Source organism: Taurulus bubalis (assembly GCF_910589615.1).
Source record: "Taurulus bubalis genome assembly, chromosome: 10".
Taxonomy (NCBI): domain Eukaryota; kingdom Metazoa; phylum Chordata; class Actinopteri; order Perciformes; family Cottidae; genus Taurulus; species Taurulus bubalis.
This window is the reverse complement of record NC_136598.1, coordinates 25,629,080-25,648,946: the sequence shown is the minus strand read 5'-3', so window position 1 is coordinate 25,648,946 and position 19,867 is coordinate 25,629,080. Positions and strand designations below refer to the sequence as shown.

At 40.2% G+C, this 19,867-nt stretch overlaps 2 protein-coding genes across 2 annotated transcripts in view; both read left to right on the top strand.

Annotated features, from left to right (window-relative positions):
* The first annotated feature begins 520 nt into the window (after window positions 1-520).
* Window positions 521-12,594, top strand: LOC306742535 (phosphatidylinositol transfer protein beta isoform-like). Its single transcript, XM_079224926.1, has 12 exons — window positions 521-619; window positions 2,130-2,160; window positions 5,112-5,257; window positions 7,012-7,103; window positions 8,189-8,196; window positions 8,290-8,364; window positions 8,924-9,007; window positions 9,781-9,858; window positions 9,964-10,074; window positions 10,335-10,457; window positions 11,194-11,262; window positions 11,351-12,594. Exons 1-11 carry the CDS (start codon window positions 603-605, stop codon window positions 11,245-11,247), a joined length of 819 nt encoding a protein of 272 aa, XP_079081052.1. The 5' UTR covers window positions 521-602; the 3' UTR covers window positions 11,248-11,262; window positions 11,351-12,594.
* A 1,265-nt stretch (window positions 12,595-13,859) lies between these two features.
* The window catches only part of LOC306742334 (inositol polyphosphate 5-phosphatase K-like), a 10,152-nt gene continuing 4,144 nt past the window's right edge, over window positions 13,860-19,867 (top strand). The window contains exons 1-7 of the mRNA XM_079224700.1: window positions 13,860-13,924; window positions 16,158-16,262; window positions 16,964-17,072; window positions 17,185-17,301; window positions 18,203-18,378; window positions 19,316-19,427; window positions 19,598-19,707. Of these exons, the coding sequence (XP_079080826.1) occupies window positions 13,866-13,924; window positions 16,158-16,262; window positions 16,964-17,072; window positions 17,185-17,301; window positions 18,203-18,378; window positions 19,316-19,427; window positions 19,598-19,707 (788 nt within the window). The 5' untranslated portion in view covers window positions 13,860-13,865. The remainder of the gene's footprint in view (window positions 13,925-16,157; window positions 16,263-16,963; window positions 17,073-17,184; window positions 17,302-18,202; window positions 18,379-19,315; window positions 19,428-19,597; window positions 19,708-19,867) is intronic.

Here is a 19,867-nt window from a genome sequence, read left to right as displayed (position 1 = left end):
ATGTATTTTGTGTTCTTTCCCCGGAGCAGCAGGGGTCACACTCTCCCTGTATTAGTCAAAGAGAACGAGAGCGTCTCCTTGATACTTAAATACAACAGACAACTTTGTGGACCGACCTGTTGGGCAACTACAGAGGAGCAACTTTATTGGGCGTCAGGCTGTGTCATAAAACTGGTTAAACCCGAACCACAGCGGACGGTTTCTGGTTTCCAGCGGTACTGGTTTGACACACATATGACGTCATCAGTTTGATTGCAGGGTGCTTAAAGTCAAACTGCCACCTATTATTTGTGTTATTATAATAACAATCCATATCATTAATAAAGTAATTCACACGAGTTGCATACATAGTAATAACACAGCAGTGGCGCTTGCAGTAGCATCAAACCAGCTTCACTTGAACGTCACATGGTGTTACCTGAAACTGAAGGTGCGGTGGCTCCGCCCCCCTTCCCCCCAAGCCGCGCCCCCCTCGCATCTTCCAGGAAGAAACCCCGGAGTCTAAAAAGCGTCGGGGCCGTGAATGAACGTCTTCTGTCGGCTGCAAAGAGGCTCTTCCGCGGCTCCTTCTCTCTCTCTCTGCTTTTAGGACCGCAGCCATCATGCTCATTAAGGAGTTGTGAGTATTCAAACTTTATTGAAACTGGGCGTTATTTATTGTCTACCGGACGGAACGCGGCGCGGCACTTTGATCTCGCAGAACTCCATTTACAATCCGGTCAATTTAAATTTGCACCAACTGGTAGTGCAAGTTCATGTATGAAACTAGTAAGGTAGGATACTATAAAGAATTAGGTAACATTCGGCATAGATATGTTGAGCCAAGTATTTGAAACGGCGGAATAGCTGAGCTTTAAGTTTGGGTTTGCGCCGCTCTCGCGCGCCACGGACCGGGTTAAAACCCTCTGACTTTGGGCTGTAGTTTGGTGTGACGAGGGAAGCGACGGCTCTGGCGTGTAAACTTCCAGATAAACATCCACAGACTTCATTTATTCGATGCTGAAGTTGAGAACTCTTTCAACTAAGGTGCACATTCACGTTTCAATGGGCACCTGCGTGGCGTTTGAATGAACGCCATCTTATATTGACGAATGATTGCACAGGGTTTGGTATTTTTTTTTTCTTTTTTTTTTTTTTTTTTAGCTCGGCAAATATCAAATCAAATGTATTGATGGAGCCACATTTTCAAATTTGTGGAAGGAATTGTAAGAATGACCCTTTTTCCTCTAAATTCCTGTGGCTCCAGCTGTGCACGAGTTACATCAAGTAGCTGCTGTCACCTGACCGAGGTGCAAAGTGCATTAAATGGTGAACCATGTTACATGTATCGTACTTTCAGAGCATTAAACCTCACTGCTTGTGGAATAAGATGCATGTAGACATGGTGGTGCAGTGAACTAGTCTCTGGGTTCAGGCCTGCACGGCTCCTCTTTCACTCTGATCTGTTCTAATGAAATATTCAGGCCCTGCTAGACTGGCAACAGGTGGCAATTAATCTGCTTTTGTATCGAGGCAAACTATGAGAACACACAAATAAAACACACGCAGGGGTTTTTTTTTCCTCCACTAAAGGTGTGTTTGTTCACCCTGCAGTGGCTGTCCTGATTGCAGATTCATAATTTCCTCTTCATCTTGTTTCTATGATAACGGGACACGAGCAATACACTGATGTCATATTTTAAAATGATCAAACCCATGACCCTCTGAATGCTCTGATTGGTTGAAGGAGATCAGATCCTACAGCTGTATGTAATGTCTTTTGTGGCTCTGGGTTCAGCCTCACAAAGGTGTGCAAGCAGGGTCCGATGAAAGACGCTCTCCAGTTGCATTATGGGAAGTGTAGGATCCAGTGTTTCTGGTGCTTGACCCCTAGAGCTGGTTTAAAGACGGACTTTGTTTTTAAATGTTTTATAAAGCGGATATTTTGGAGTCAAATCAAATTGTTTACTAGATATTCAACCTTTTTGTTTCTTTATAAGTCCTTTTAATATATGTGTATGTATGTATGTATATGTATATATATATATATATATATATATATATATATGTATATGTATATGTGTGTGTGTGAGTATCTCTTTAATAATGTGTCCCCTAATATCTTTTTTTTCTTCTTCTGTCTCTTGCAGTCGAATTGTCCTGCCCGTTTCAGTGGAGGAGGTAAGGACTCTTCATTTTATGTTGTGTAAATGTTCCATATTTAGGTAGCGTTAGGTAGCGAACATCAATTTGTGTGGTTTCCTTTTTGACTCTGGGTCACGTTTTTTGTTTGAAAAACATCTGGTTGTATAGAAGTATATGCGTCATGTGTTAAAGCTGCATTCTCTCTCCTGACCACCAGGGGGCGACTCCTCTGGTTGTATAGAAGTCTATGCTTCATGAGTTAAAGCTGCATTCTCTCTCCTGACCACCAGGGGGCGACTCCTCTGGTTGTATAGAAGTCTATGCTTCATGTGTTAGTGCTGCATTCTCTCTCCTGACCACCAGGGGGCGACTTCTCTGGTTGTATAGAAGTCTATATAAATGACTCGACTTCTCTCTTGATGTATTCCCTCAGTAAACATTGTAAACATGAGTTTATGTCTCAATCTCTAGTTTCAAGTCTTCTTCAATACAGCATGATGTTCATTTAGTAAATGATGGTCATTTAGAGCCAAACAGACCATAAAGCAGGGGACGCTTTAGGGGCGGGGCTACAAGGTGATTGACAGGTCAACACCAGAGACGTTTCTATTTCGCTGTAACCCGTTAGCATCACATCTGTTGTCCCGTGGAGTTGACTTAAAGGCGTAACGCAGCGCAGGGGCTCGCAGACTGAGCGGCTGCCGCTCGGCACACTCTGTACCCGGACGCATTCAGATGCCCTTGCAGGACTGTTTACTCACCGCTGCTCCACCGTTATCAACACGTTCAGCCTCGCTCCTTAGATCTGTGTTCAGGGTTTTCATGCACCCCCTTCTTTCTTTTCTCGTTAGCTAAGTAGTGCTGTTTGCTCGCTCCGCCCAACACTGTGCTCTTTGTTTTTTCTTCTCCATTTGCTGAACACAAAGCAGAAGCCGGTATTTCTCTAAGCCGTATAGTCACTCGTACGACCGGCTTTTCTTCTAAACCCCTTTTCGGTCCGGAATAATGAGTCAGTCGTGTCACAATTACAACTAACGAGCTGGAACAAGAATCTGAAGGAGGAAGGACTACTACATACGTTTGTAATTGTACATTTAACACGCAGTATTAATCCATTTAAAATGGGTACTGATGAAGTTGGGTGGCTCATAAAAGTTTTGAAAGCAGAGGCCAAAAACAAACATGTGTTTCCCAGAATGCAACTGAATGATACTCAAATCCTTCATGCTCCAGCAGCACAAGACCTGAACCCAGGGATTGTTCAACATAGCATTCAGGTCCCACACCTTGTTTTTGTGCCTAAACCTCAAGCAGGTTAAACATTTTTGTCATCCTCCCTCTGACAGACGGCGCTTTGCCTCGACACGTTTTTTTTTTTTGGCCTCCCAGTTCGGGTTCAGCCTGTTTTTGTTGTCCGCTGTGTTCCCCGTCTTCTGCTCGGGAACTTCTGCTAACGGCGGCGGCGAGGAGCTGGTTCTTCACGTCGAGTCGCATTCCTGAGTCCCTGCTCACTGTCTGAGGATCCACGACTCCCCAAAAATAACTACTAACATGCACCTATCTGATTATAATATAACAACAACACCACCACGGGTGTCACTTCTTATTCGTCTGTGCTGAGAGTCGCACGCGCTCAGTAGCGATGCGCCGGCGGAGAGCGTAGCGTTAGCAAGAGCTAGCAAAACGCATTTTTAACGCACTGGTATCGGATCAATACTCTGTATCGGCCGATGTGCATTTCCCGGGATCGGTAATGAAAGAAAAAAAGCGGTATTTATAAACATTTAAAGGTCGAGTGTGAATGATTTGGCGCCACCTGGTGGCGAGGCTGCAGATCTGCCACCAGTTGAAACAAAGTATTCCATTTCTGCCAATAGATCCCCAAATTGTTCACAAAGTTCCTTTTTTACTTACGAGTCCTGTTTCTCCTGCAGAACCTTCAATGGACCAAGATAACGACTTGTCACTGGTTCTTACCGGTTCCACTGGTTTCCCTGTAACTTGAACCCTTCACAGCAATTCTGTCCTTTCACTCCAAATGCAGGAAGTGATCTTCAGTTGCTTCAAATTCACATCTTGGCAAACAGTCGCTGTTTCTACATTGCAATGACACATCCTTTGGGCAACTAGTGTGTGTGTCTGTGTGTCTGTGCGAGTGTGTGTGTTTTGGCCTGGCCAGTCTGACGGCCCCAGTGAGTCACTCTTTCCAGTGTCGCAGCACTTTTTAAGTGGCTCAGGAAGGGTTGAACTCTGATGGGTGGAGGAAGAGGAAGAGAGGTGAAGAAAAGACTTACTTTGCTGTTTTTCTGAAGCTGAAGTCTGCGTCTTGGGAAACCTGTTGTTGTGAACACATCTGTACTTTTTCAGAATCACATCAGCACTATTGTGAAACATGGGAAGAAATCATCGGATTTCAGAAGATTTATTAGCCAATTCCAAAATATATATGTTTTTGATTAATAACCGTCCAGTTCATCTTAGTTTATCGAGTATTTAAGATGTTTATTCACTCTGATGGACCAAATAAAATAACTTTAGAGCATCTTTTGAAGTAAAACAACAGTTTATATCCAAATATGGCGCACAAGAGTCTTCTGATATTCACTCCAACCAGTAGACCCTTTTAAAAAAACAGATATTAAATAACTTAAAGGCGCATTAGCGTCGTAACAAATCAAGACTTTATCAACAATTACTTTGTTGTCAGTGCGGAAAAAATATTCCTGCAGCTTTACGGTCCTAATTTGTTTATTAGTTCCACTTGTTTTTATTCCTGCTGTGAAAAGCTCAAATGTCCGATGTGGAAAAAGGTCTATTATTATTACTCAGTAATTAGCATTCCTTCACCCAGAGAGGGAAGCTTATCTCTAAACAGAAACTCTCACTGCTACGCAGTTTCAACTCTGAACTCGACGTTATTCAGGACCAGGCTATTGATTGAGTTAATGATTGTTTAACCATTCTCTTCCTCTTCCTCCTCCTCCCAGTACCAAGTGGGCCAGCTGTACGCGGTGGCGGAGGCCAGTAAGAGTGAGACGGGTGGAGGCGAAGGTGTGGAGGTGGTGGTCAACGAGCCCTACGAGAAGGACGGAGAGAAGGGGCAGTACACCCACAAGATCTACCACCTGAAGAGGTGAGCGGTGCACGAAAAGATGAATAAATATCATGCTTCATACCGTGTAGCTTGAAAATATCACCAACGATCTGATCTTCACGAATCGAGGCTCCATCGTCTAACAGAAGCTCAACCGGCTGAAAAACGACGCTTACATTTAATCAAATTGTGACTTTAAAATCCATTGTGCGTCTTCGTGGTGCATTCAGGTGCACCTCGTAAAAATTTGAGGCTCTCATGCTTCGTTTTGCTGTTTAAAATTAAGTGAAATATTACATATGTACTATTTAATTTTGATCATATATAGTATGTTGCATTAAAAACAATATCATGTAGCTTTTCTATAATAAAAAAAAAACTTGAAACATTTAAATACTTGTTTTAGGATTTTACAAAGAAAGTAAAAAAATAATAATCTTCATTGGGAAAATATTTTGCAGCCGAATCAAAGAGTTTGCAGGATATTTATAATGCATGTAATTAATAATAATAATAATAATAATACATTTTATTTGTATAGCGCTTTAAAAGGTACTCAAAGCACTTTACATGGTAAAGACAAACAATAGAGGCAGCAGTAAAACAAAAAAGATGACAATAGTGAAAAAATAATACTTTATTGCCGTTACACGCTCTGTAAAGAAAGAAGCCGTCAGTGAATATGAGATACGAGTTTATGTTTTTTTCCTCGCGGTCACATGCACGCAGTCGGTTACCGCACGGTTCGGGACTCTCGGACTTATCGCTATTGTCCGTTTCCCATAATGCTCAGCATTGTCAAGGCGGCCTGCCGTTGGTGCAAAATATGCACATTTTACAGAGATTTAGTTTAAACCCTTCGTGACCCTCAGCTTAACTGGTTGGCTTAACGGCGTCCGTAAATAAACTACGCTTCCCTCTGACGTAATGTCAGTTTAAATCAAAACAACTTGAACAAGCTGCTTCCTGTTGGGGTCACGAGGGTCGTGATGCGACACCACCGAGACTTCGGGGCCGTCGGCGACGATGGAGGAACAATCGTCGTGCTTCCTGGAGAACATTTTGGGTCTTTTTTTGTTTTGTCGGCTGCAAAAGATTTTTAGAGAAGGCTGCAACAAGTGGATTGTTGAAATCTGATGTCATAATGTGTGGTTTCATGGAAAAAATAAATAAATATCATGCATCATACCGTGTAGTTTGAAAATAATGAAAATATAATCAACGATCTGATCTTAACATCGTCTTACAAATGCTTAACTTGCTGAAAAACGATGCTTAAATTTAATTAAATTGTGACTTTTAAATCGATTCTCTTCATGGTGCATTCAGGTGCACCTCGTAAAACTCTAATTATCTCGAGCTTCCTTTTTTGTTGTTTGAAATAAGGGAAAATAAGTTATTACTGAATACACTATTTAAATTTGATCATATAGTATGCTACATTAAAAAAAAAAAAAATCTAATTTAATGATGTTTTAAATATAAATGGCAGTTTTGGGGGCTTGAAACAACAAAAAAAGCTCAAACAGAATCAAATCAAATTTTAAAGTTTAATCACATTGTTCAGTCGTGACGCTCCTAGTTGGTAAAGTTATTTACTGGAGCGACACTATCCAGCAAAAGAACCCGTTGAATTTAGTTTTTCTTTTTGTGCAAAACGCTTCACTCTCATTGAAAAAAATTGATCCATTTAAATAGCTAATGTGTCCATTATGTCTTTAAATGTCTGTCTGTAATCATTCAGCTGCAAGAATCAGCGTTTTGGTGTTTTCTGACACTGTTTGTCTCCGCAGCAAAGTGCCAGATATCCTCTCCAGGATCGCTCCGAAAGGTTCTCTCCTGGTGAAAGAGGAGGCCTGGAATGCGTATCCGTACTGTAAAACCGGTGAGTCCCACCCCGCTGCACACAACACGCTGCACACAACACACAACACGCTGCACACAACACGCTGCACGCAACACGCTGCACACAACACGCTGCACACAACACGCTGCACACAACACACAACACGCTGCACACAACACGCTGCACGCAACACGCTGCACGCAACACGCTGCACACAACACGCTGCACACAACACACTGCACACAACACACTGCACACAACACACTGCACACAACACACTGCACACAACACACTGCACACAACACACTGCACACAACACGCTACACACAACATGTCGAGTGACACGAGTTTGAGTTCATGTGTGTTTCACGCCAGAGTAGAAACCCAGTGATTTTAATGAAGTGTGACACAGAGACATCAGATACAGCGAGAGCTCGAGTTTTCATCAGAATCAAGTAGAATAACTAAAAGGCCATCAGGCCTAGATGTATATTTGTTTTTACAATAGTATTATGTGTTTTATTCAGTCAATCATTACAATACAATAAGTAAAGCCACAATCTAATCTACAAAACCAGGGAGCGACTCCTCTGGTTGTATAGAAGTATATGCTTCATGTGTTAAAGCTGCGTTCTCTCTACTGACCACCAGGGGGCGACTCCTCTGGTTGTATAGAAGTCTATGCTTCATGTGTTAAAGCTGAATTCTCTCTACTCACCACCAGGTGGCGACTCCTCTGGTTGTATAGAAGTATATGCATGTGTTAAAGCTGCATTCTCTCTCCTGACCACCAGGGGGTGACTCCTCTGGTTGTTTAGAAGTATATGCATGTGTTAAAGCTGCATTCTCTCTCCTGACCACCAGGGGGTGACTCCTCTGGTTGTTTAGAAGTATATGCATGTGTTAAAGCTGCATTCTCTCTCCTGTATTCTCCTGTATCCTTATGGTCATTTCGAGTCAAACAGACCATAAAGCAGGGGATGATTTAGGGGCGGGGCTACAAGGTGATTGACAGGTCGACACCAGAGACGCATACACACATGAAAAGCTTGATATTTGGAATCCGTGCATCATCTAAAACCCTTCTCTCTCTTGTCTTTTCTCCCCGGTGTGCTCTGCTGCAGTCATCACAGTAAGTATGTTTTTAACTTCACGTTTGGACATCGATGTAAAGCTTCTTCACAAACTGTGACGGTTGTTGACGAGCTTCTCTTGCTTCTTACAGAATGTTTACATGAAGGAAAAGTTCACTCTGACGATCGAGACCTGGCACAAGCCTGATATGGGGGAGCAGGAAAATGTAAGTCACGTGACTGGGAGGGGGCACTCTTTACCTTCCATACTTTTAAAAACAACCCGTTAAAATAAACATGTTTGTTGCTGTGGCTATAGCATGTTTTAAAATAACCAATGTAGCTTCATTAAGGAAAGATACTTGGATGAGTGATTAATTGTCTAGTGCTGAGGTTCCCAATCTGGGGTCCGGGATTTGTCAAAAATATCCTAAAATACACATTTATTCTATACAAAAGTATGTATATTAAACTATTGATAAAAGATTTATAGATATTTGTTGTCCTTTCTCAGAAATAGAAGGCCACATTGTGTTTATATGAAGCATTTCTTCACATTGCAGATAAAGATCAGGTTACTTTATTATATAATTATTGTATTAATAGTTTACATGCAAAGTTGCTCAAATTGCCCTAAATTAGATCTATGATTGATGTTTTGATTGCATGAAAAACTGTTCTGAAGCTAACGTCATTCACGATGGATAACGAGGTCCGTTATGTTGCACTGGTGGTTTTTATGATATGATATTTAAACAGAACCAACATTTTTTTTCCTCTCTGCAGGTACACGGACTGGACAAGAGCCAATTGGAGAAAAGGACGGTTATTGACATTGATATTGCTGACAGAAGTGTCATAAGTCCAAAGGTATGGGCAACGACTCAACTGTTTAAACATCTGATTGGATTTAGAATCGAGCTGCCAATCAATCGGTCTAATAAACGTTAGTTACGTATTGTAACTCTGGGTTCTGTGAGTTTCGCCGTTGACCTCTAATGCCGTGCTCACACCAAACCCGGCGCGAATCATTCGCGCGAGTAGATTACATGCAAAGTCAATGAACATGGATTGCGAAGACGCAAAATTTTCGCCGGACTGACGCGTTTGAGGCGGCGCAAATAGCGCGCTTGACGCGGGGCGAACAGAGCGAAGGACGCGCCGCAAAGGAATTCGCGCAAGTTCCAATCTCCCAAATGTGCCGAAAAAAACGCGTGACTCAGAGTTGCGTCAGCCAAGCTGAACTTGATAAAACATTTTTAAATGATTGGTTTCTAAAACTGGCTTAAAGGTTTGAGTTGGTATCGCCACAAATTTGCTTAAAAGTTTTTAAATGATTGTCGACTAAAACTGGATTAAAATTTTTTAAATGATTGTTTTCTAAAACTGGATTAAAAGATTTTTGTCTAAAACTGGATTACATTTTTTTTAAATAATTGTTTTCATTTGTCGACTAAAACTGGATTAAAAGTTTTTAAGAACGAAAATAACCAAAAGATTATAACAGACTAAAATTTGACTAAAACTAATCAACATTTTAATCTCAAACATCTGCCATGATTAACCTCCTGTACTAATAATGAACCTACTTCCTGTTTGTCATGTGACCTCACTGAACTGTGTCGGTTGCTTTCATTCTTCAGGAATACAACCCGGATCACGATCCGGCCATCTTTAAGTCGGAGAAGACCGGCAGAGGTCCCCTGGGACCCAACTGGAAGGTACTGACCCCCGCGGCTCGCTTCATTCAAGGAGAATTAAAACGCTGAAGCGTGGACACGTCGTGTTTTCCGTATTATTTTTTCACGTTTTCTTTGCGTCCGCAGAAAGAACTCGCCGACAACCCCGACTGTCCGCACATGTGCGCCTACAAGCTCGTCTCCGTCGAGTTCAAGTGGTTTGGAATTCAGGGCACCGTGGAGAACATGATTCAAAAGGTACGTCTTTAGGATGCGTTTCCTCCTGGTGGCCGATGTGTATAAATATAAGATAACCCTTTATTATTATAAATGAAGTGCAAACAAGAGATATTGTAACAAGTTCAAAACAAGTATTATAAATAAGCTAAAAAGCAGTAAAGAATCCACGAGAACTGAAATATTATATATACAGAATAACTGTTGTTGCACTGTTATTGCATTGAACTGTTATATTATATATATATATATATTTATATTTTTAATAATATTACCTCCAGGTGGAGCGGCGTCTGTTCACCCACTTCCACAGACAGCTGTTCTGCTGGATCGACAAATGGATCGACCTGTCGATGGACGACATCCGACGCATGGAGGAGGAGACGAAGGACGAGCTGGATAAGGTGATGGGAGCCGGGGTTTCTCCAGTGAAACCTGTTGTGTTTTTAATTTTATTCATTTAATGTATTTATTTTATTAGACGTAGAGAACCCGGATAATCGCAGTAAAACCAAATTCAACACATTTTTTTTTTAACATTTCTTATGTTATACTATGACTTTTTAACGTTTCTTATGTCATGCTATGACTTTTTAACATTTCTTATGTCATGCTATGACTTTCTGACATTTCTTATGTTATACTATGACTTTAACATTTCTTATATCATACTATGACTTTTTAACATTTCTTATGTCATGCTATGACTTTTAACATTTCTTATGTTATACTATTACTTTTTAACATTTCTTATATCATAGTATGACTTTTTAACATAAACTAAATACTTTTGGCTGTCAAAAAGAGAGCCATGGCATGGAAGGACTTAAATAAATAAACTGTGTGGAGAAACGATATGATCACAATTTGTTTTTAATAATTTATTGTTATTAGTTTTGACTGGAAATATTGTGCCAAAACCATGAATGTTGTTTTTATTTTTTTTGCAACCTCGCTATGACATTAAAATTACGCTCGTTCGTGTTTTGTGATTTAACCAGATAAAATGAGAAAAGTTCTAGGTTATAAGTAACAAAAAAAAATGTTTTATTAAAACATTCCTGTCCGTGATCTTCACGATATTCCCGCCGAATCAAAGGACTCCCGTATTTATTTTCTTCCCGTCTCTCCGTGTCACAGATGAGGGTGAGCGGTGACTGTAAAGGCTTGGGAGCCATCGATGACGGCAACTGACCGGCTCACAAACCCGTGAGTATTAACTTCTGGTCTTTGCCGAAAATGTATGTAAATTTACGATTCATCGTTTAAAAAACTTGTTTTTCTTTTTTGTCTTCAGGTCACTTCCCGATAACGAGAGGATTCGACTTCACTCAGCAGAGTTCCTCTCGCTGCTCACCGGACCTGGAACAGCCTGACGGCCTTAATCAAGAATACCACACTTGCATCCGAATAAAATTTGCTCTTAATAAGAGCTCATTATTGTAAAGCAATTGTGTGTATTTATCGACTACATTTGAATATGACTACAGCAGCTTTTATGTTTTTTATTTTACGTTTTTATGTCAGAGGATTTAAGTTTTGAGGATGAAGCGTTCTAAAATATTAGATAAAAGGTGTGGGTTATCACTGAGGAAACATTTCTAATTACTGTTATCCTTATTTATTATTTTTTAATCGCAGTTATTTGGGTTTTGTTCTTGATTTTGATTTTCTTTTCCTTTTTTTTTCCAGTTCTCAGTGATTTATTGTTTGTTTTTATTTATTGTTCAGAAATGTTGTCTCCTTTTCCACATAAACTACAGTTTCTAGGATCAATGCTTTTGGAAAAAGCAAAAAAAAGAAATCTGCACTTCTTTCTCTGTTTTGTTAAACCAGAAGATCCTCGACCCTCCCGTGCTTCAAACGTTCTCGAGTAATTCATCGTGACCTGGAGGCAATAAAAACACAGCTTATGATTTATGTAAACACTATTACATAATGTATTTACTTCAGAGACATGCAATCCTATTTAGCATAATAAAAATCTGGTCTAACTACACCTGATGTTTTGTTGTAGCTTCATACAGTTGTGTAAAGTGTTGTGATGATAATGTTCTGTTTTTACACTTTTCTTTTCAATCTTGTCCTGTGATGAATGAAATAACCTGGATTTGAATGTTATGGTTTATATAATTATACAATATATTTAAGACCACGCATTTGTTCCTGTTTTGGGGAATATTTGTACATTGTACTTCTCGTTTACATTAGTGAGCAAACACCCAACTCCATCCAACTGCAGTACATGTTTGACATCAGACGGGAAAATATCACATTTATTGTTTGCTGTAGTCACAAATGATCACTTATCAAAAGAAATGACCAGCGTCCGAAATACTTGAGAAAATGTGGCGTCTTCCTTCTATGCTGTTTCTCTTTTTTCTGGTGAAAAAATGTAGTCCCTTTTGCAGTTTTTATTTTTATTTTGTATTGATAAATTGTAATGTACAAATAATTCAAAATATTAAAATCGCTGCATATAGAGAATATAATGTAGGTAGAATAATACACATTCACACATGTAATAAAAAAATAAGATTAAATGAATACGTTGGTGGCGTATTTTTTACAGGACAACCCCGGAAGTCAGCGTCATACTTGTTCCCTTGACAACAAGAGAACTGGGATTTTTCCCAATGGAATTTGGATTATGGTTGTTAATAACTTCTGTGTCAAATTAACGTTTATAATACTTCCGTGTTTTTGTTTGGCAAGATAATCTTAACACTTTTATGATTATTAAAGCCTAAATGCTTTCGTCAGGAAGGAAAAATCAAACGTTGGGATATAACCGCTAAACGAACTACACCTCGGTCGCACGAGCGCGAATGTACAATGCGCAGCTGTTGCGGTTTGATGACGTTGTGTAGTCTCATTTAGACACTATTTTTAAGACACGTAAAAGCTTCCAAATTCACAAACACACACACACACACACACACACACACACACACACACACACACACACACACACACACACATAAATATATATATATATATATATATTTACGGACGTGGTTTATATTTATATAACATAGAACAAAACTTTAAACAAAGCTTAAACCTTATTTAGGGCATATCATAAAAAACCTGTTGACTTTGAAGAAGCAACCGGAAGTACACCAATGAATATACTTATTCTCGTTTTTAAGGCGAGGAATACATACATTATAATATATAAAACATGTAATATTCTTCGTTTTATGTCTCATTCTTGCACAAATCTATTGGTTTCTATTTCGCGAATTCGCTTTTTAATGTGATTATTTCACCACAACAAAAAAACGTTATGCTTGGATCCTTCAGAATAAAATGTGTTCGAACCTTAATCTTTCTTACTGCACAGACTATACAAGGGAAAGTTGCTCTCTTAACTTAATTTTTAATGAATTGTCATGTGTTTACTTGACAGTCGGCACATGTTGCGCAGTTCATAGTATATTCGATAAGGACACTTCACTTCTGCTTTTATTTTGAAGGCGGATAACCGTTTCCGGATGAGGGGCGGTAACAACAACACTAGCTTCTGTTCTGTCAGGTTTCCGTGTGTCTACTGTTGCTGTATTGTTTCACAGTAGTTATATAAACAACGAAAACAAGTACGACCAAAAGCCCTCCAGGTAACGTTAATATAATATAAATACTATCTGCTCATACGAGCTGGGACCTCGAGTGTAAAGTGTTAAATGATAATACTTGCAATAATATAGCATTGTTTAGCTAGCTGTGTGATGTAACTAGCTAGTTTTGCTATAAACATTAAGTTAGCTTAACGTTGTGTGTGGTGTTTATCTTTCTCAGGTGAGGAGAAGATGATGGAGGAGACGGAGGAGCTCAGTGGGAGGAAGAGGGACGAGGCAGACAGCTTCAGGTTGGACTATGAAGTAGTTTTATTAGTTAAATTAGGGACTTTGTAGAGGAAAATATCTGTTGCAACCTGATAAGATTCGTTTACAAGTGTTCCTTGATAATGTGGCACAATATTTAGAAAACCGTACCTTTTATATTCTGTTAAGAAACACATATTTGTAATGAAAAACCAACCAGGAATCTAAAATAAAGTCATCATGAATCGTTACTCCCCCCTGCATACATACAGGGCAAGTCAAATACAAATGATATTGTGAGCTTGTTCTTATATATTATATTTTTTCATGTCATAAAAAAGAATTCAGAACTGTTTATTGTCAAGTACGTTACACATACAAGGGATTTGAGTTGATGAAAGGTGCATTACCATACACAAAAAACACTGCAATAATATGAGACTTCATTTAAAAATATACAAATGTACATTAAAAATATTGTTAAAAAAAATGGCAGTACGTCAAAACAAGTGTATTATAAATGTGTATTTTATTAGAAAAAAAAGTGCAATATTATTTTAACAGCGACGGATTTTCCTCAAGTCGCGTGTGTGTGTGTGTGTGTGTGTGTGTGTGTGTGTGTGTGTGTGTGTGTGTGTGTGTGTTTGCGCGCGCGCACAGATGTTCTGTCACAGCCATAAAGTGGTTTGGCTTACGGCTCTTAAATGTGACGTCACAGACTGCTCGTGTGTCTTGTTTCTTAATTATAAAGGGATTTAATTTATCAGGGATGATGGTGGTGAATGAACTCATGTGATGTATGACGTGTGCAGGCAATCATAAAATCAAGGATCATAAAACCCACGGATGGAGATCTGATTAAAATATTGTGTTTAGTAGTTTTAATTATATAACGGGTGTAAACGGTCATCTCTAATATCTATTCATGTTGTTGTGAAACAACTGCATTGATTAAAGTTTCTAAAGTTACATTTTACGAGATGACGTGAACACAGTGGTCCGTCCCACCGCTAGTGTGTGTAGTACACTAGCGGTGTGTGTAGTACTTGTAGTTTCATTATCGGTCAGCTGATCGCCAATTAAACCGTCCAAAGCATTACAAATGAAAACAAAACACTGTCTCTGGCGGCGGATTAAACGGCACTATTAAATATGCAATAAAAGGGTGTTTTGAACAAGTGTGAGTCGGCACGGAGCGTGAGATTTGCCGTGGACAGACACAGCGTTGCACAATCACTCACTCACAGATGCACGTGACCGATCGCATGATCCTCTTGGCAGAGATACAAAAACGGATCTTCAGAAAAGAGTGGGAACGCCGTTACAGGAGTGGACTAACTCTTTGTTATCGGTGTTGAAAGACTACAAGTCTACAAATCTGACTGCACTGTACCCGGTGGATTAAGTTTCCCAACAGAACCTAATGCGGCTTTAAAAAACAAAACAATGCGTTTCCCCAAAAGGGAAAGAATGGTTTAATTCAAGCAGCTGGTTTCCCAATTATTTTCACTTGGCCCGACGTCGAGACGTTTTACAATCAGATTAAACATTTTGTATTTGTGAGCAAATTTCCCCACCGGATCACGCAGAGCACAAAGATCCCTCAGCCGAGACTTTCCTCATTTCAGTGGTTCGATTCTACAGAAACGACCTAAACTTCGGACCGTGGCTCCATTTGATTTGCAATCAAAATATACGTAAATCGTCACATTTGGGATTTACAACGCCGCCGCGCTCGCCCCTCAGAATGGACGACCCGGGCCGCGTGCGCTCCGACAGCGTCTCCGGCGACGCCACGCAGTCGTCGCCGGCCGGCCGGCCGCTGCTGCGCCATCGGCTCGGCCGGCTGATGACGTGCGTGGACGACCTGGACCCCAGCAGCCAGCTGCACGACCGGGTGGCCCGCACCCTGGACGGGGCCTTCCTGGCCTGTGGCCGGGGGCCCCACAAGGCGAGGAAGGACAAGTTCAGGTGGAGACTCGCTCGTCTTCCTCTGTGGGCCGAAGCCTCTTTTCACTCTTCTACCCTCCGGTTTAACTTCTGTCTGAGCAGAGCGTGACAGAGTGAACCTTTCATGAATACTAAGCGGTCGGGTGAAAGGATGACTGGTGTCTTTATGAAGGCTTTCACGCTCTGCTCTGAATGACGCGCTTTGATTTCCTTGTGATTTCCTCCACCGTTCTGATTTCTATTTTGCAATGCATTTTTTAAAGGTGTATAACCTTTTTAAATGCGTTTTTTTGTTGTGTTTTTTTGTTGTGTTTGTTGCGTCTCCAGGCTGCACATGGTGACGTGGAACGTGGCCACAGCGGATCCTCCAGATGACGTCACGCTGCTGCTCCACCTGAACGCCCCGAAGAGCCCAGACCTCTACGTCATCGGGTAGATATATATATAAATATATCTATATATATATATCTATATAGATATATCTATTTATATAGATATAGATATATCTATATCTATATATGTGGTTCTAAATGTTCAGTTGAAAGTCAAAGCCTCATGTGAGACGTCACAAGTTATTTTATTAAAGTAGAATCATCACATGACATCAGATACGTACTGTTGAGATAAATACACAAGGGCTGCTTTAATTCAATATATTCCAAATATTGAATCAGGCTTTTTTTCAACAATTTGAAAAAAAGCCTGTTCTGGTTCTCTCATCTAAAGTGTTATTGTGTAGTTGATGTGACGGAGGCAGATAAACCGCTCTGGATTGGATTTAAATATATTTTTTTTTACGACCTATGGATTTAAATAAGGGCATACATGCTAGTACTGGGAACCTGATGTACCTAAAAGAGCTGCAGACGTCTCTTTTCAAATGTGAATATATGGTAAAAGAAAAGTATTTTGGGGCCCAATGGCATCACATGACGGATTACATTTTAATTCCACGTTTTGGTCTCGAGTTGGGTTAAAAAATGTAATAAAAAAAGATTAAAATCGATCTTGACATTTTGCTGTTTCCCATGGAAAGCATGGAGTCGAGCGACCTTCACTTGACCACACACACACACACACACACACACACACACACACACACACACACACAGTGGCTGATCGTTACCCTGCAGGTTGCAGGAGGTGTACTCGGGGCCGGTGAGGTTCATGTCGGACCGCGTGTTCGATGACTCGTGGAGCAAACTGCTCATGGACACCTTGGCACCCCGGAGCTACGTGAAGGTACGAGTCTGTAGGACCTGTGTGTTGAGCTGTGTGTGTGTGTGTGTGTGTGTGTGTGTGTGTGCATCCTCAGCTTCCTGTTGAGCTGTGTGTGCTTTGCGTGCGTCCTCAGGTGTCGTCCATCCGGCTGCAGGGTCTGCTGCTGCTCTGCTTCTGCAAGCTGCAGCACCTCCCCTTCATCAGGGACGTGCAGGCCAGATACACACGGACCGGCATCTACGGGTACTGGGTGAGGACACACACACACACACACACACACACACACACACATATATACACATGCATACAAACACACACACGCGCGCACACACATATACACACACGCGTACACACAGACACGTTTACACATACACACACATGCATATACACACATGTATACACACAAACATACATGTACAGACACATACACATATACACACACACACAAATATACACAGACACATATACACACACACACACACATACACACACACATAAATAACATTTAAATTCCAAACATGAACTCTAAGCAGATCTTTATACTTTACTGAAAATATACTAAATACTAATGAAAGGATTTTTATCAATAAAAATACAATCATTTATTTCTTAATAATTACAATAATGTGTTTTTATGTAAATAACCACTTTAGATGACTTCAACAAAGTAAAAGTAAATAATAAATACTTTAGTTTATCGTGAAAACTATGATATTTCCTACGAAGATAATTGTGATATAGAAATTTCACATTGTGACCACACACACACACACACACACGCACACACACACACACACACACACACATACACACACACACACACACACACACACACGACTCATTTCACTTCTACAACACTTTCAGATTCCCAATGAAAGGAACAAAATGAATTCAAAAGCATAAAGAATCGATGCGGCGGCATTCTTCTCCCTCGTCAAAACGTGGTGCTTTCATTACCCAGAATGCAACTCATATATATATATACCCCTTTTTATAGAACATGTTTCACACCTGTGTGTAAAGTCGGCACAGTTCTGCCTTTCAATTATAAATAACACGCCTCCACTTTGGTGAGCTGAACCACAGAAGAAGAAGCAAAAGAAAGCTTCTGAGTTCTCTGTTTTTTGTTGAACTTCCTGTTTGTCTCCCAGGGCAACAAAGGGGGCGTGTCCGTCCGCCTGTCTTTCTACGGCCACATGCTGTGCTTCCTGAACTGCCACCTGGCCGCGCACATGGACTACGCCTCTGAGCGGGTGGACGAGTTCCAGTGCATCCTGGACACGCAGGCCTTCGACTGCCCCAAGGCGCCGAGGATCTCCGACCACCGGTGAGCGTTAGGTTTAGAGCGTGAGGCAGGGTGGGCTTTAAGGGGCGGGGCTGCACGGTGATTGACAGGTCTGTCCGTCTGCTCGTCTCACACCTTCAACAAGGTGTGTTTTCACTTCATGAACGTTAACTGTAACATTTAAACGTCTTATTCAACAAAACCCTGAGATGGTGATGACCACAATGCTAAACTGGATCTTTTTCTTTTTTTGTGTGCATATTTATGACTTTATGCTCATTGTTTACATTCCCATTGAATATATGAATTGTACTGTAATACATAATACATATTTGAGCCATTTTGAGTTGAAATTGGTGAATTGAAGACTAGTTTTAAGTGAGATTTACATTTATTTATTTATTTAATTATATATATATATATATATATATATATATATATATAAATAGTTTTAAGTGAGATTTACATTTATTTATTGAATTATATATATATATATCTTTATTTATTAGTATATTGTATGCTATATGTATTTAATTATACATACATCTATATAATATATAGAATAATACTGTATTTTTTATTATATGTATATATATATGTAAATTAAATAATTATATATTCTTTATTATATTGTATTATATATATATTATGTAATTACATGTATGCTATATATTTCACCTAAAATATGAATATTTATTTTCAATAACATATATATACATGAAATTGTATTATTTGCTTCATATAAAGTCTTTAGAAATAAAAAATATTTTAAAAAAATCTTGAAAGTGCTCTTTTTGATGTCACATTAATTTATTTCCGTCCTTCAATAAGTTTAATGTGTTCATCCTTTCCTCCCTCCCTCTCTCTCTCTCTTTCTCTCTCTCTCTCTCTCTCTCTCTCTCTCTCTCTCTCTCTCTCTCTCTCTCTCTCTCTCTCTCTCTCTCCCTCCCTCCTTTTCTCTCTCTCTCTCTCGGTCCAGCCTGGTGTTCTGGTTCGGAGACCTGAACTTCAGGATCCAGGACCACGGGATGCACTTCGTCCGCTCCTGCATCGCCGAGCAGAGCTACCACCTGCTGTGGAGCCAAGACCAGGTACTGGAGCAAGACCAGGTCCAGAGGCCTCATGGAGCTGCTCCACGCCCTGTGGTTTGATTGTGTGTGTGTGTGTGTGTGTGTGTGTGTGTGTGTGTGTGTGTGTGTGTGTGTGTGTGTGTGTGTGTGTGTGTGTGTGTGTGTGTGTGTGTGTGTGTGTGTGTCCTCAGCTGACGATGATGAAGAAGAAGGATAGGGTCCTGCAGGAGTTTGAGGAAGGGCCTCTGGACTTCCCGCCCACGTACAAGTTTGACCTCAACAGCGACATTTACGACAGCAGGTAACTGTTGTGAGGATATGGGATTATACAGGTTATACAGGATTATACAGATTATACAGGTTATACTGGATTATACAGGATTATACTGGATTATGCAGGTTATACAGGATTATACAGGATTATACAGATTATACTGGATTATACAGGTTATACAGGATTA

Excerpts from the sequence above, each read along its gene's own strand:
- LOC306742535 (XM_079224926.1), top strand. Across the intron at positions 9,859-9,963 it reads CCCTGGGACCCAACTGGAAG|AAAGAACTCGCCGACAACCC; the intron begins GTACTGACCCCC and ends TTGCGTCCGCAG. Across the intron at positions 10,075-10,334 it reads TGGAGAACATGATTCAAAAG|GTGGAGCGGCGTCTGTTCAC; the intron begins GTACGTCTTTAG and ends TATTACCTCCAG.